The sequence below is a fragment of the Rutilus rutilus genome, assembly GCF_951802725.1.
Source record: "Rutilus rutilus genome assembly, chromosome: 17".
In the NCBI taxonomy this organism is placed as follows: Eukaryota; Metazoa; Chordata; class Actinopteri; order Cypriniformes; family Leuciscidae; genus Rutilus; species Rutilus rutilus.
In genome coordinates, this window is record NC_140230.1 from 25155752 (window position 1) to 25168464 (window position 12713).

A 12713-nucleotide genomic window follows, 5' to 3' on the forward strand; every position below is an offset into this window, starting at 1 on the left:
TTACTATTTTACTATTAATTGAAATGCGTAAATCTTGAAAAAAGTATTTTTTTGAGTCTTTTTGCGGAAAGTTAAGGCAAAATCATCATCTTAAGGATTTTGTTTTGTTTTCAAAACATCTAAACATCCTTAAAACAAAATTAATTTTGCTTTTAATGTTTTAAGGATGTGTACATATTTTTACTGTAAAACAAGAACAAAATAATGATTAAAAATGATTTTTTTGTAATGTAAGGAGAGATATTATTTAATTGTGCCTGCAGAGAATGGTGTATGTGCTCAGGCAGGTCATGGACACAATTATTTTGCTGTATCGTGTGGGCAAAAGCAGGTTTAAAAACCGAAACAATGCAAACAAAAATCGCACTGCATGCACTCTCTCTCGCACACACAGAGCGGTTGTTGAACTTCAGGTTTCCATTCAAGCACGCGACCATATTACACACAAACCTATTTATATCAATCCACACACACACACACACAAATAAAGAGCAGGGTGCTAAAGGATCCTGTGTACGGATGAACACCCACCAGATCCGGCACATGCATCGGCAGCAGCTGCTGGGGCCACACCCTCGCTCGGACCATCACCTGGGGAGGGCGCAAACGCATCTGGGCCGAACCAAACCAACAAAACCCAACAGAGAAAAAGAAACGGGGATGAAGAGGCAATAGAAAGAGACTTCTATAAGTGAACAGAAACACTCTATACAACCCAAATGGCAGTAAAATAGACCAGTCTGGGCTGTATACAGTTTAATTCAGTGTGTCCACACACACACACTGAGGGAAATGAGTCAGCCTGCGTGAAACATCCAGTCAATGCCGTCAGGACCAACAAGTGAGTAAAACGTGTTGGATGTGACAGCATTGCTTCAGTTAACTAAAGCCAAGGCGGTGATGAGCATTGTGGAATTTGATATTTCAAACCCCATCAAAACCTGCACGACTCATTGTGATGACCTGGTAAGAATTAATTCATTTATTAACTATTAAAGTTAATAAACTTTCTTTTTTTTTTTAAACCGACTGTTAATGTAATTTGAGGAATATCAAATCAACAGTCTGCACAGCTTCGTATGAAACAAGGTGTCAGTTACTGGTAGGGTTGCCAACTTCCATATAATACAGAATCGTCCTGCAGTTGAAGGAACTGCATTAATTCCACTCAAGACTTTTGGGTTACACTTTATTTTAAGGTGTCCTTGTCACAGTGTGATTATTAAACGTTTAAGTACTGAGTTATATTAATTAACAACATGTACAACATGTCTGTAATGTTGTATGAAACTTTAATAGACATTAATAGCAGCATTATTATAGTTTATCATAACAAACTAAAACTAAAACCTTAAAAACATACGTTAGACATCACATGTTTTTTGTGATTGCATCTGAAATGCATTTTAAGTACTTAATTCTTTTTTTATATACAACAGTTGGCAACCCTATTTGTTAGAAAAATGTATGTATAAAATGTAATTGGTTTGTTTACTCCAAATTTAAAAACATTAACATCTCATTTCTGCTGGCAAAGTGGAGCTAAACTTGAGCTGGCCTGGGCTTAAACATTTGCATGGCATGAAATTTGACAATTTAAGGTGATTTGATGTCTCTTATTTGCGGCTGACCTTTTATAATCAGGGCTGTACTGAAATGTCTGTTGTAAGCGATCTCATCTCAAGTGAACTAATCCTTAGCTATATAGTAAGCATCATTAACCTGTTAACCGTTGCCAGTGCGCCCGCGCACTGAAGCGTTATTTATGTTATTTATGTGTTTACAAATGGATCAACTCAGCTGGAAGGCATAACAATACTTCTGTTCTTTTCTTCCTTGGATTAATCCTATCTATTAGTATTGTTCTCATTTGAATAAAAGCGTCTGTTAAATAAATAAATATGGTCCAATGGTCCAGTGAACTAATTATCTTCTACTTACACAATAGTGACTTCAGGCGCCATATTGGAAAAGGATTAAAAAACACTGCGAATTATGTTTGCCAATATGGCAAAATGCATTTACTTAAATATAAAGTAATTGACAAGTTACTGTACCTTCATGAAAAGCAGTCTGTGTCAACTGAGTGACTTCAAACAGTACCAGAAACAATCCATGCACCCAAACCAAGCGTTTACCAACAAGTGATTCACAAAACAACCGATGAACTCCCATTCTTCCCTGATAGTTAAACCTGGAAATGACCTGACTGACCTCCAAACAGATCCATGTCTGAGACGGTGGCAGGCACTGGCAGCGAGGCAGCAGCTGCTGGTTCAGTAGCAGAAGCTGCGGCAGAGTCAGCCTCAGAGAGGGGCGCTTCAGAGTTAGCGGCAGCAAGAGAGTCTGGAACCCCGCCAAAGCCAAGCCACAACCAAACCACGGCATTCAGAAAGACAGAGGAGGAGAGAGAGGCAAGGAATGGATGTAGGCAGGATGAAAGAAAGCTCAGAGGAGTTTATTTTTTAGTGGTGAGATTTTAGCAAAATGACTTCATAAAGCTACAGCTGGATCAAAAAAGAAGAATGCAGATTTGGACAGTAAAAAGTTTGTTCAGAAAGTTCCTGGTAGACAAGACGCAAGGGTGTCCTGCCCATTCAAATTTTGAAATGATTTTAAATTATTATTATTTTTTACTTTTTTTAAACAAAATTCAAAATAAAATATCCTTTGGTGATTAATGATTAGGGCTGCATTCTCCGATAACGTTGTCTCTTAGCGCGCTACGAAGACTCAAAAGGTACACCTTAACTACAGGTATACATTTCCTACGTGTGTTCTCCGAACTATACCTTAGGATGTTGCTTAAGGTAAACCTTCTTAAGTTCGACCTTAGCAGGTGCTGTCCATGGTGGAGGTGCTGAATAGGTTGATATCGATGCCTCGATGATCGATTGTGCGCTCTTTCCTTCACAGCGGTATAGGTAAAGTATTGAGAAAACAATGTTCTTTATAAAGAAGCGTTTTAGAAATAGTACAAACTGCATTTATCGGGGCTCATTGAAATATGTACATGCAGAAATAAATATGAGTATGTGTTTATAATTTAGCAAGTGTGCAATCCCAAACCCTCACGGCCATAAGTGTGTTAATGTTCTCCACAACGTATGCTGAGTAATTTTTTTTACAATGGTCTCTTCTGACATGGTAGTCAGTGGACTAAAGTGTTCTCTTATAAAGTAGTTGACATACACTAACTGGCTCCGCGGACGGCGCCGTCTTTGATTTAAAACAAGTACTCGCTGTCTCGCTGCCATAGCTATAAAGTTTGTGTAAACTCATCTTTCTTTATATAGACTCCTAAGCCTTTTCTGTCAAATGGTTCGCCAGCTGATGTGCCTTAGGATAGTAATTAAAAAAGCTAACAACCATTAGTGTATGGAAACTTTATTAATGAAAACACTTCCATACACTGGGTGTAGGCTATAACAACTTAAGTATTTTATGTGTAAAATTTTAAAGTAAAGTAAAAATGTAATTTTAATACTAAATCAGATTTTATATTAAATGTTCATATAAAATTTTCTATGTGTAATTAAACTGCGATGTAAAAAAGCTTTTTGCGTAGTGGTGGCCACTAGCGGTATGAACCGTCAGCAGCGATAAGGTATAGCTAAGAGCGCTCCAGACCAACCTTACGAACGTATGACTTACAGAAGGTATACTTAACTAAGAAGGTTTTGGAAAACACGTATTAACGATAAGGTACTTCTTAAGGTACAACTTAAGAACGATGTAGCGTTAAGGTAGTTTCGGAGAACGCAGCCATGGTTGCTAAATTATTATAGGAAAATAAAATAAAATAATGACCATTCAAATTTTGAAATGATTTTTTTTTTTTTTTAAGTAAAAAAAAAAACAACCTTTGATGATTAATGATTAGGTTGCTAAACTATTATAGGAAAATAAAATAACATGTTGATTTTTGTATGATACATTTTAAGGCTCAGATCCTGGATAGAACACTTACAGTATGTATATGCAATCTAAAAATCATCTCTACTCACCCTCACCAAGCAGATCTGACACCAAAGCCAAAAACAGGGAAATGAGTGAGGAAGAAAAGAAGAAGATTATGTTAGATGCAAACAGATGTTTGATCTCTCCTTGAATCAGCTGATCCCAAATTTTTCTTTCTAAAGAAACTGCGGCTTACAACTGGGACTTGACAAGCTTGGGTAGAAAAGCAGAAAGGGAAAGACATTTCCAATTAGTCTGTCATTATAACTCATTAGAATGCCCACTCAATATATATTCCCCTAATTGGCCTAATTTGGGTAGAAAATGGTTCATGCAGTGGAGCTCAATAGACAAACTAGTAGTGGTGATATGAATGATGAACACACTGATAACAACCTAAACCTCCAGTTCTTTAATCTCTGTAACAATAAATGCTGGAGATTTATGCACAACTTTAACCAGAAATGTGATCAGTTGACCTGCCCTGATAAAACAATATCAAAGAATGTAATAAAAAATAAAAACCCAACAACACTCTTCAGTACAGTGGTTATTGCTGGTGATTATGGGTTTATAGCAGCAAAATGAAATGACATCAGCTCACCTCCCCATGATGCTGTGGGAGCCGCCGAAGCTCCTGAGGTTGGAGCCAACAGATCAAAATCCACAAGATCATTAAAGCCGCTACTATAGAGAGAAAAAGACAAGAGAGAGTAATGCATATACAGTAAGGACATGTCACAGATGGTTGTGTTTTATCATAATAAGACAACTTACTTGATGGTGGTTGTAGCTGGTGCTGCTGCAATGGTGTCAGTTACTGCGGCTGCTGCAGAAGGGGGATCAGCAGTTTTGGCAGGGGTACCAGCAGGCGTTCCATTATTTGTTGGAGATCCTTTCTATATGTGGCACATTGGATTTACCATTTATTTTAATAAATAGACAGTAATATGAATTATGTCTTATAATACTTTATAGTATTATACAGAATTATAGACAGTACTGTTCAAAAGTTTGGGGTCAGTAAGATTTTTTTTAAAGATATGAATATTTTTTTACTCAGCAGCGATGGATTTAATTGATCAAAAATGACTGTAAAGACCTTTACATTGTTACCAAAAAAAAAAAAAATCCATAAAAAAAAACACTCTTGAACTTTCTTTTCATCACAGAATCCTGAAAGAACATGTATCACAGATTACACAACAATATTAGGCAGCACAACCATTTTCTACATTGATAATAATAAGAATTAGTGAAACAGAAGACTGGAGTAAAGGCTGTTGAAAATTCAGCTTTTCAATCTCAGAAATAAATCACAGAAATAGAAAACAGATTGTTTTGATTCATTTAAATTGTAATCATATTTCACAATATTACTGTTTTACTGTATTTAATCAATTAAATGCAGCCTTGGCTAGCATAAGAGACTGACCCTAAACTTTTGAACGATAGTGTAATACTGCATAATTCAGTTGTAAAAAAGTTTCACATTACTCACCTTAGTAGGTGACCTATTGGTAGGAAACGTAAATAATGTGAGAATGGCTTTTGAAATAACTTTGACAAAACATTAGACTCAAAAAGTTAAATGATGGAATTATAATTTGTGATATGAGGAATCATTTCAAACAGCAAGCAGGCATTATGCATTAATGACAGGTCTGCATGTCCTACTACTCATTTCGATTTTTTTGTAGGAAACATAATCCAAAATAAATCCAAGTTATACAATCCTAAAAAATTATATTTCTTTTAAAATTAATATAATATCAACAGCTGGCATGCACTGGGGAATACGGGGTATTCAGTTACGATACAAGTTGCATGACACTGAAATGAAGACTACCAAATACAAAATCGATCAATTCATATTGAGCAATCGATCAATTCTAGGCTGGCACTGTTAAGTTCAGTCCGGTTCAACTTGTACAGAGTGAACTTAATTATAATGCTCTGCTGGACAAAAAAATAACTCATTCTATAGAGAGAGGGAACTTTAGCATTTTAAAATGCTGAAACTTAAAACTAAAGTTCAACCATCAGTCTATAGAACTGTGAACACCACAATGACAACAACATCACCATTACAGTACAAAAATATAATTATGTTTACGGTACAAGTGAATTCTGGCAAACATTCTGTAGAAATACTCACTCATCACTGTTAACACAAGGAAAGGAGGGACAGTATTACTGTTTGTAATAAAAGTATCGATTTTATCAGCAGTAGAAAAGCTTCATCCATTCGAGATAAAGATAGACTTCTTTTGTTTTATTGCTTCATATTATTCCGAAGACTTTAAGCACTTACACTTTCTTCCCCTCGAGTGTGTTGAGATGTGTCTCCAGAGATTCCAGAAGACTCTCAGGGGCCTACAAAGCCACAAAACAATGCATTAAAGTGACCTACCACCAAGGACGCAATCATTCAGACTACAAAACACAAAAAGTCAAAGTCAAGCTGCTAACAGTGAATGAAGACAAGCAGAGGACAAAATATACTAGAAATATACTAGAAAGCGTATAGTTTACATTGTAACACAATGTATACGTTTATATACTGTAAGTTAATAGACTTAATTAAGTAAAGAATTCTCCCTGCTGGTTTGGATGCAGAGCACAATGCTTTAGTTCATGGTCCCAGTGGGGCCCACAATGCACTGCAGCATGCTTACTCATGCATTCAGGCATAACAGAGACATTCAGAGCACATTATTGGTTAGACATGCCACATAATCGCAGGTGGGTGTATCTCTTAGGTAAAAATGTCATGCAGTTACAGATAAATAGGCCAAACAAATCATATATATTAAAATAATATATAATCTGGTCCATTTTTGTGGTTAATTCATGAATAAGAGCTAAATAAAAAGCCTTGGGTCTAGGGTAATATGATATGGGCCATAATACCACAGAGCATCTATCGATTGTCTAGGTCTAGTCAAGATACACACATCTAACTTACATACATGACATCTAATGCCACAAACCCTTTACAATTCTCAAATCTTGATAATTAAATATTGTTTGATCAGGTCTGGAAAAATACCATCATTAGTATCATATATTCAACCAACCTATCATGTACAGATAGAGTGGGATGCCTTGTCAGATCTGGTGACCCTGCTGTATGTCTGTAGCTGTTCACATAATACATCATTTTGTAATGTCTGTACAAAATAATAATAATGCAAATGAACAACTAATGTATTACTGTATTTGATGCATAAACAGCAATCAGAATGGTAAAACACACAAAAAAATATTACAATAGCTATATTTCCATCCAAAGTAGCGAATTTAACTTGTGCGCAAAAACTGGACTCAAAATTGGATCACATAAAGGATTGCGAATAAAGCACTGTTTCCATCCCAAGTGGTCAGGAGAACAAAATCGTCACTTCCTGGGAACTTAAAATGGAAGTTTCTGCAGTCGGAGGCTTCCCCGAGGCTCTTTTTTCATACATCATAAAGGATTTGCGACTTTCAGAGAGCACAGACAAAACGTAATAAATGCTGTCATGTTATTTTGCGTTCAGAGGCTTCCTCTGGTGTTCGAAACGCAATCCTGTGAGACAGTTCTGGGTGGTCATTATACAAATACCAAATCATTCTGATGACAGACTTTGGCTTAGGAATTTCAGAATGACCAAACCAACATTTGAGATGCTGTGCAATGAAATTGGTCCGCTGGTTAGTCCAGTTATTCAATCTCATCCACTGTCGACGCAGAGTCGAGTGAGTTTTTTGATGAGTTTCAGAAAATGTTTCCAACGTAGTTTATGTGCAGGTCTTCTGGTCAGATTAAAAAAATATCCACATCAATTGAGCGCACAAGTTTTTTCTGCACATTTTTAGAAATGATGTGCATCTCGGCATTTCCATCCACCGTTTTTTAAGAAATTTCACAAAATTCAGAATAAAATAGGTGGATGGAAACACGGCTAATCATAATGAACCAATAGCACTCGGACAACTTATCTAAACATATTATTTCTTGAAGTAAATGAACCTGTTTTACAGCACCACATATGACAGCTAGATGCCATTTGACCAATCAGAATAGAGTATTCCGAAGTGTAATTAATATACATGACCTATTGCTGTTCATCAAAATAGTGTATGAAAATTCCTACAACAATTCAAGCAGTGGCAGCTAAAATAATCCTTCATGGCAGCACTCTCAGACAATTACACTGGGGTCCTAGCAGACAAATTGGAGGCTTGAGAAGTACCCCTGAGAATTAGGGTTTGAGCTGAAGTGTTGGCACAATACACCAATACACTAACCTCAGGCATACACTCAACATCTCTCACCTCCTTTTCCCATTCTCTCTGTCATACACACACAAACACAGCTACACACAATGTCATAAATATTTACAAAGGAATAATGGAGATTAATTCACATACAATTAATCCATTAATTACCCTGTGCTCTTTACCGAGCAGATAACAGCAATCGTTAAACAGTGTGTTAAACACAAATGTGTGCTCTTTAGCTCCTGTTAGACATGAGAGCTTTTTTTGTTGTGACAAAATTTAAAAAATGTATGTTAAAATGTTTCTTCAGATTTCTAATTGCAGTGTGAGTGGGAAGGCTTGTATTAAGACAGAACTTAATGAACAGGAATGGGCTTTTCTGAATTTAAACTCAAACTCATTTTTCTTCGCACTAAAAGCAGCTAAAAAACAAACAAATATCAATTTATTAATTCTGTTTGGTTGTGTAGATCGGGATTGCATGCACAACTGATCACTTAAGTACACAACAAACTTGCAAAATGCAGCTATCAAAAGATTTCAGTACATTTGAGTCCTTTAAATAGGGTCTAAGGGAATATCTAAAAATAAATTGTGTGAGAACATTACTACACCCTGTTAAATGTAATCAAATTTCTTGAGCTACACGGCTGTGCATCCCAGGCCGAAACCCAATTAAAACCACTGCCAAATCCAGAACCCAAACAGTCATGCACATCTCCCTCCAGCACGTCCTGAACTTCGCCGCTGATCCAGAGTATCTGAAGGCAACCATCCTGCCCTGACATCACTCACAGCATGCTTTCAGAGCAAGCCTACTCGTTTCTGCCAGCATGAAAAACTCTCATAATTTCATAACAGAGCTTCCACAACGGCAGAACCTTCTGTTTGCAAGCTTTAAAAGCTTAAATTGGGTATTTTCCATGAATAGAGCACAAAACAGGTGACTGAAGTTAAGTCATTTTTTGTTCTTTTTAATAAATGGAAAGGTGACAGGAGGTGGGTATTTTATGGGCAGATATTTTCTAATATATAATTTAAAATATTTATTTATTTGATAACATTTATATATACAGTATATAGTACATTAAGAATATATATATATATATATATATATATATATTATATATACAATAAATGTTAAATAAACATCAAAATTCAAAATAGAAGCACAATGAGTAACAAATTTGCATGCATATTTAGTCTAAATTAAGCTGTCACTCTCTAGGGTCTTTGCTTTGTAGTGATGAACAAACATTTCTATTGATTTGAAAATAATATTTGATTGATTTTTGGGGGGGTAGAAGGGTTGAAAGTTGAACAGAGGCCGTCAACACAACTATATTTGCCAAAAAAAATTATATATATATATATATATAAATAATAATATGAATAATGTCCAAATATTACATCTTGGGTGTCACAAATTTAAAGAATGTAAAAAGAATTTAATACAAGGAAAATCACGTTAAAAAGTTTACGCACAAAAGGCAAAAATCACCAAAATCATAATAGCTTTTACAACAGAAAAATAAGCTATTTGTGCTTTAAATGTTTTTTCTGGGGACACCAAAGTGCTCCATATTCATGGAAAGCGCCAGTTATTTTCATATTTTGCTCATCTAAAAGGGAGTCAATAATCCGTTGGAGAGAAATTTACTGAAATTCCCCAAAATGTCAGACGTCTTTAAATAGATTTTAGGCAAATTGTTTTGTTCAGCATATTAAATGGGTCTTAATGATTGTGGAAACTCTATTCTTGGCGATTCTTCAGCTTTACTGGGATGCAAATGTGGCTGTAGCTTATGTTCTTGTCTCAGACAGCAAGCATTGCTGCTACTCCGCTCATGATCCTTCAGTCACATCCAAGTTCACTCTGAAATGAGATTTTGTGTGCAGTTTATTTAATGAGCACTAATGAGGATTTGGTCTCTCTCCTAAACTGCAGGATTTCCCAAAGTGGAAAGAACCACACACTACTCACTCTCTCAGCCTGTGTGATCAATCTGCACCGCTGAAATAAGAAGACAGGTACAGAATCTGTCAATCAGCCGGGGGGCACAGGACAGGACGGATCCATGGAACATGCACCCTTCTGACAAATCCCTCCCATCATGAGAGAAGAATGAGCACTTATATGTAGTGCATTGATGTTTATGACTGGCCCAATGGTCAGGAAAGGTCAACAACCTCTAAATTGTCTAAAACTGCTGGGATTTCTCGGATTTGAAGGCTAAGACACATGCAACATGTTAAAACAACACCACAACACTGACGTGCATTGTTAGTACTGACGTAGAGAGTGTTGGCATCATGAGGAATGGAACGAAAAGGCGGAAAATGCAACTTAAACAGAGCCTTACCTGCGTCAGTTCAGGAATATCGTTTTTGTCAATTCCCACTTGCTGTTGGACAAAAAGGAGAGATTATATGACATAACCTACGAAACACTAATGCAAGTTTCACTGAACATTTTATAATTACAAAAAATACATGGTTTACCTCAGCAATTTTGAGAAACTCTGAGACTCTGGTCATTCGTGTCAAGAATCTTTTATAGATTTCCAATGCTTCTTTGCATTGTCCTTTCTTCATCTGGAAAAATTTCTCTAAAAATGAACAAGGAAATCATATTAAGTCATATAGATGTGTCAAATCTTGCAGACTGTCAATATGCCGTCTTTGCAATCTGAAAAATAATGTCACTAAACTTCAAAAACAAAGACTTGCCTAAAAGATTAATGATGCCATCATTGTAGCAGGCGTACAACTTGATCAGATCCTTGAAGAGCAACAGGAAGGTGGCATTGATCACCCCGTTTACAAGATCTTTTGGATGAACCTGAAACAATAAAGCAAGAGAATAAAAAAATGATCGTTTCTAGTACAAGCTGTGAATATATTTATTCACCAGCTGTCAAAATTTACCAGCTACCTTACAGGAAAAAAGCTTTAGTGAACATAAAATGCAGACTGTATTATATTTCAAATCGTAAAAACATCATTAAAATGACAGTATGTCACAGATTTGTATCTTGCAAAAGTTTTTCCTAACTAGGCATGATTTGAACCCTGTGTAACAGCATCAGGTGTTGATACAGCCTGTGATGATGACAGTAAACAGACTCACGTCAAACTCCAGCAGAGCATCAATCTGACCCTGCAGCGTGGGCATGCCTTTCAAGAGCTTGTCTGGAGACATTGTTCTCATCACACCATCAGCACTGAGAAACAAACACACACATTCACATGGATTTGGTGGTAAAGAACATGTCATTTGTAAGTGAATATAATCCAGAATCAGGTATAACAACAATTCTTGGGTTAAATGTTAAGATCAGCTCCACCCTTACTGGAGTTTTTGTAGGCCATGGAACATAGGCACATTGATGTACATGCTTTGGGACTGTCCAGATGTACAAGATTTGTGGGACGAAGTGCTAGATGTTTTGTACAATGTCACAAGAATATTTTTCCCAAGCATCCTGTTCTTTTATTGTTGAATTATCATTCTCAACTTCCTCTGAGTGAGAAGGACTGGAAATGTTGGCTAGCTGCCATGAACGTTACAAAGAAGATATTAGTTCAACATTGGAATTTTCCAGATATGTTTTTGTAATGTGTTTTGTATGCTTTCTTGAAAATAAAAAAAAACATGGATATTTGACATGAAATACATTTGGAAATTTGACATCTCATGGTATGAAGCTGTAAAAATGTATTTGTCATACCATATGAAAATGAGGAAGTGATTTTTTTTTTTTAGAAAAGGTGACTACAGCACCTAAAATATAATTTTTTTATTCATACATTCACATACATTTTAACCTAAAATAAAAGTTTGATGAAAAAGTCATGAATAGGTTGTGTCATCTAACCATTTATAATAAGTATAATATAATAATATAGAAAAGTCAAATATGGTCTAATAGATATGTTCATTTTCAGGGAACATTAATTCAAATTTCTTAGAGAATTAATTAAAAATGCAATTTTAGTCTCTAATAATAAGATGTGTGCTGCCAATGTGTTTGGGATGTCAGCCAATTTATATGTTGTAGCTTCTTCATTGTGTCGTGTCTGCAATGAGACCTTGATCACATACGGTAACATACAGTAGGCACACACACACACACACACACACACAATAGTTCCAAGAGAGCAAGGAACCTTATGAATAACCACAATAACTACTTTTCTACACTTGAGGTTGTCCTTGATTTCACAGCATCCCACTCAAATCTGTTACTGCGCAGTAGCGTTCCAATGTCAACTCAGGGTACAGCAATGTAGCAGAAAATTCATTTACCCTTTCTTCACTCGGCCAAAGTCGAAAGCCATCTGTCTGTATGCAAACGCCTTCTCGTTCAGATACCTGCTGTAACGTCTTATAAACGTTGACATGTCATAACCTGAAAGTACAAGCCTTTATAAATACAATGGGCTGATCATTTTTTATTTCATAGGCAAATTCAAATGTATGCAGT

General features: G+C 36.0%; 2 protein-coding genes across 5 annotated transcripts in view; one reads left to right on the forward strand and one right to left on the reverse strand.

Moving 5' to 3' along the window:
• cnr2 (cannabinoid receptor 2) overlaps positions 1-12713 on the forward strand; it is a 302290-nt gene that overhangs the window by 227447 nt on the left and 62130 nt on the right. The window lies entirely within an intron of this gene.
• Positions 1-12713, reverse strand: part of snap91a (synaptosome associated protein 91a) — a 44387-nt gene that overhangs the window by 10493 nt on the left and 21181 nt on the right. For 3 of the 4 annotated variants that reach the window (XM_084385765.1, XM_084385763.1, XM_084385764.1), the window contains exons 4-15: positions 12536-12638; positions 11357-11450; positions 10957-11068; positions 10729-10835; positions 10590-10631; positions 6275-6336; positions 5462-5474; positions 4738-4859; positions 4565-4647; positions 4008-4022; positions 2215-2346; positions 532-612 (exon numbers count right to left, since the gene is read on the reverse strand). In XM_084385765.1, the coding sequence (XP_084241891.1) occupies positions 532-612; positions 2215-2346; positions 4008-4022; positions 4565-4647; positions 4738-4859; positions 5462-5474; positions 6275-6336; positions 10590-10631; positions 10729-10835; positions 10957-11068; positions 11357-11450; positions 12536-12638 (966 nt within the window). Of the gene's footprint in view, positions 1-531; positions 613-2214; positions 2347-4007; positions 4023-4554; positions 4648-4737; positions 4860-5461; positions 5475-6261; positions 6337-10589; positions 10632-10728; positions 10836-10956; positions 11069-11356; positions 11451-12535; positions 12639-12713 lie in introns of all 4 variants that reach the window. The other variant, XR_014625041.1, reaches the window with a different exon arrangement.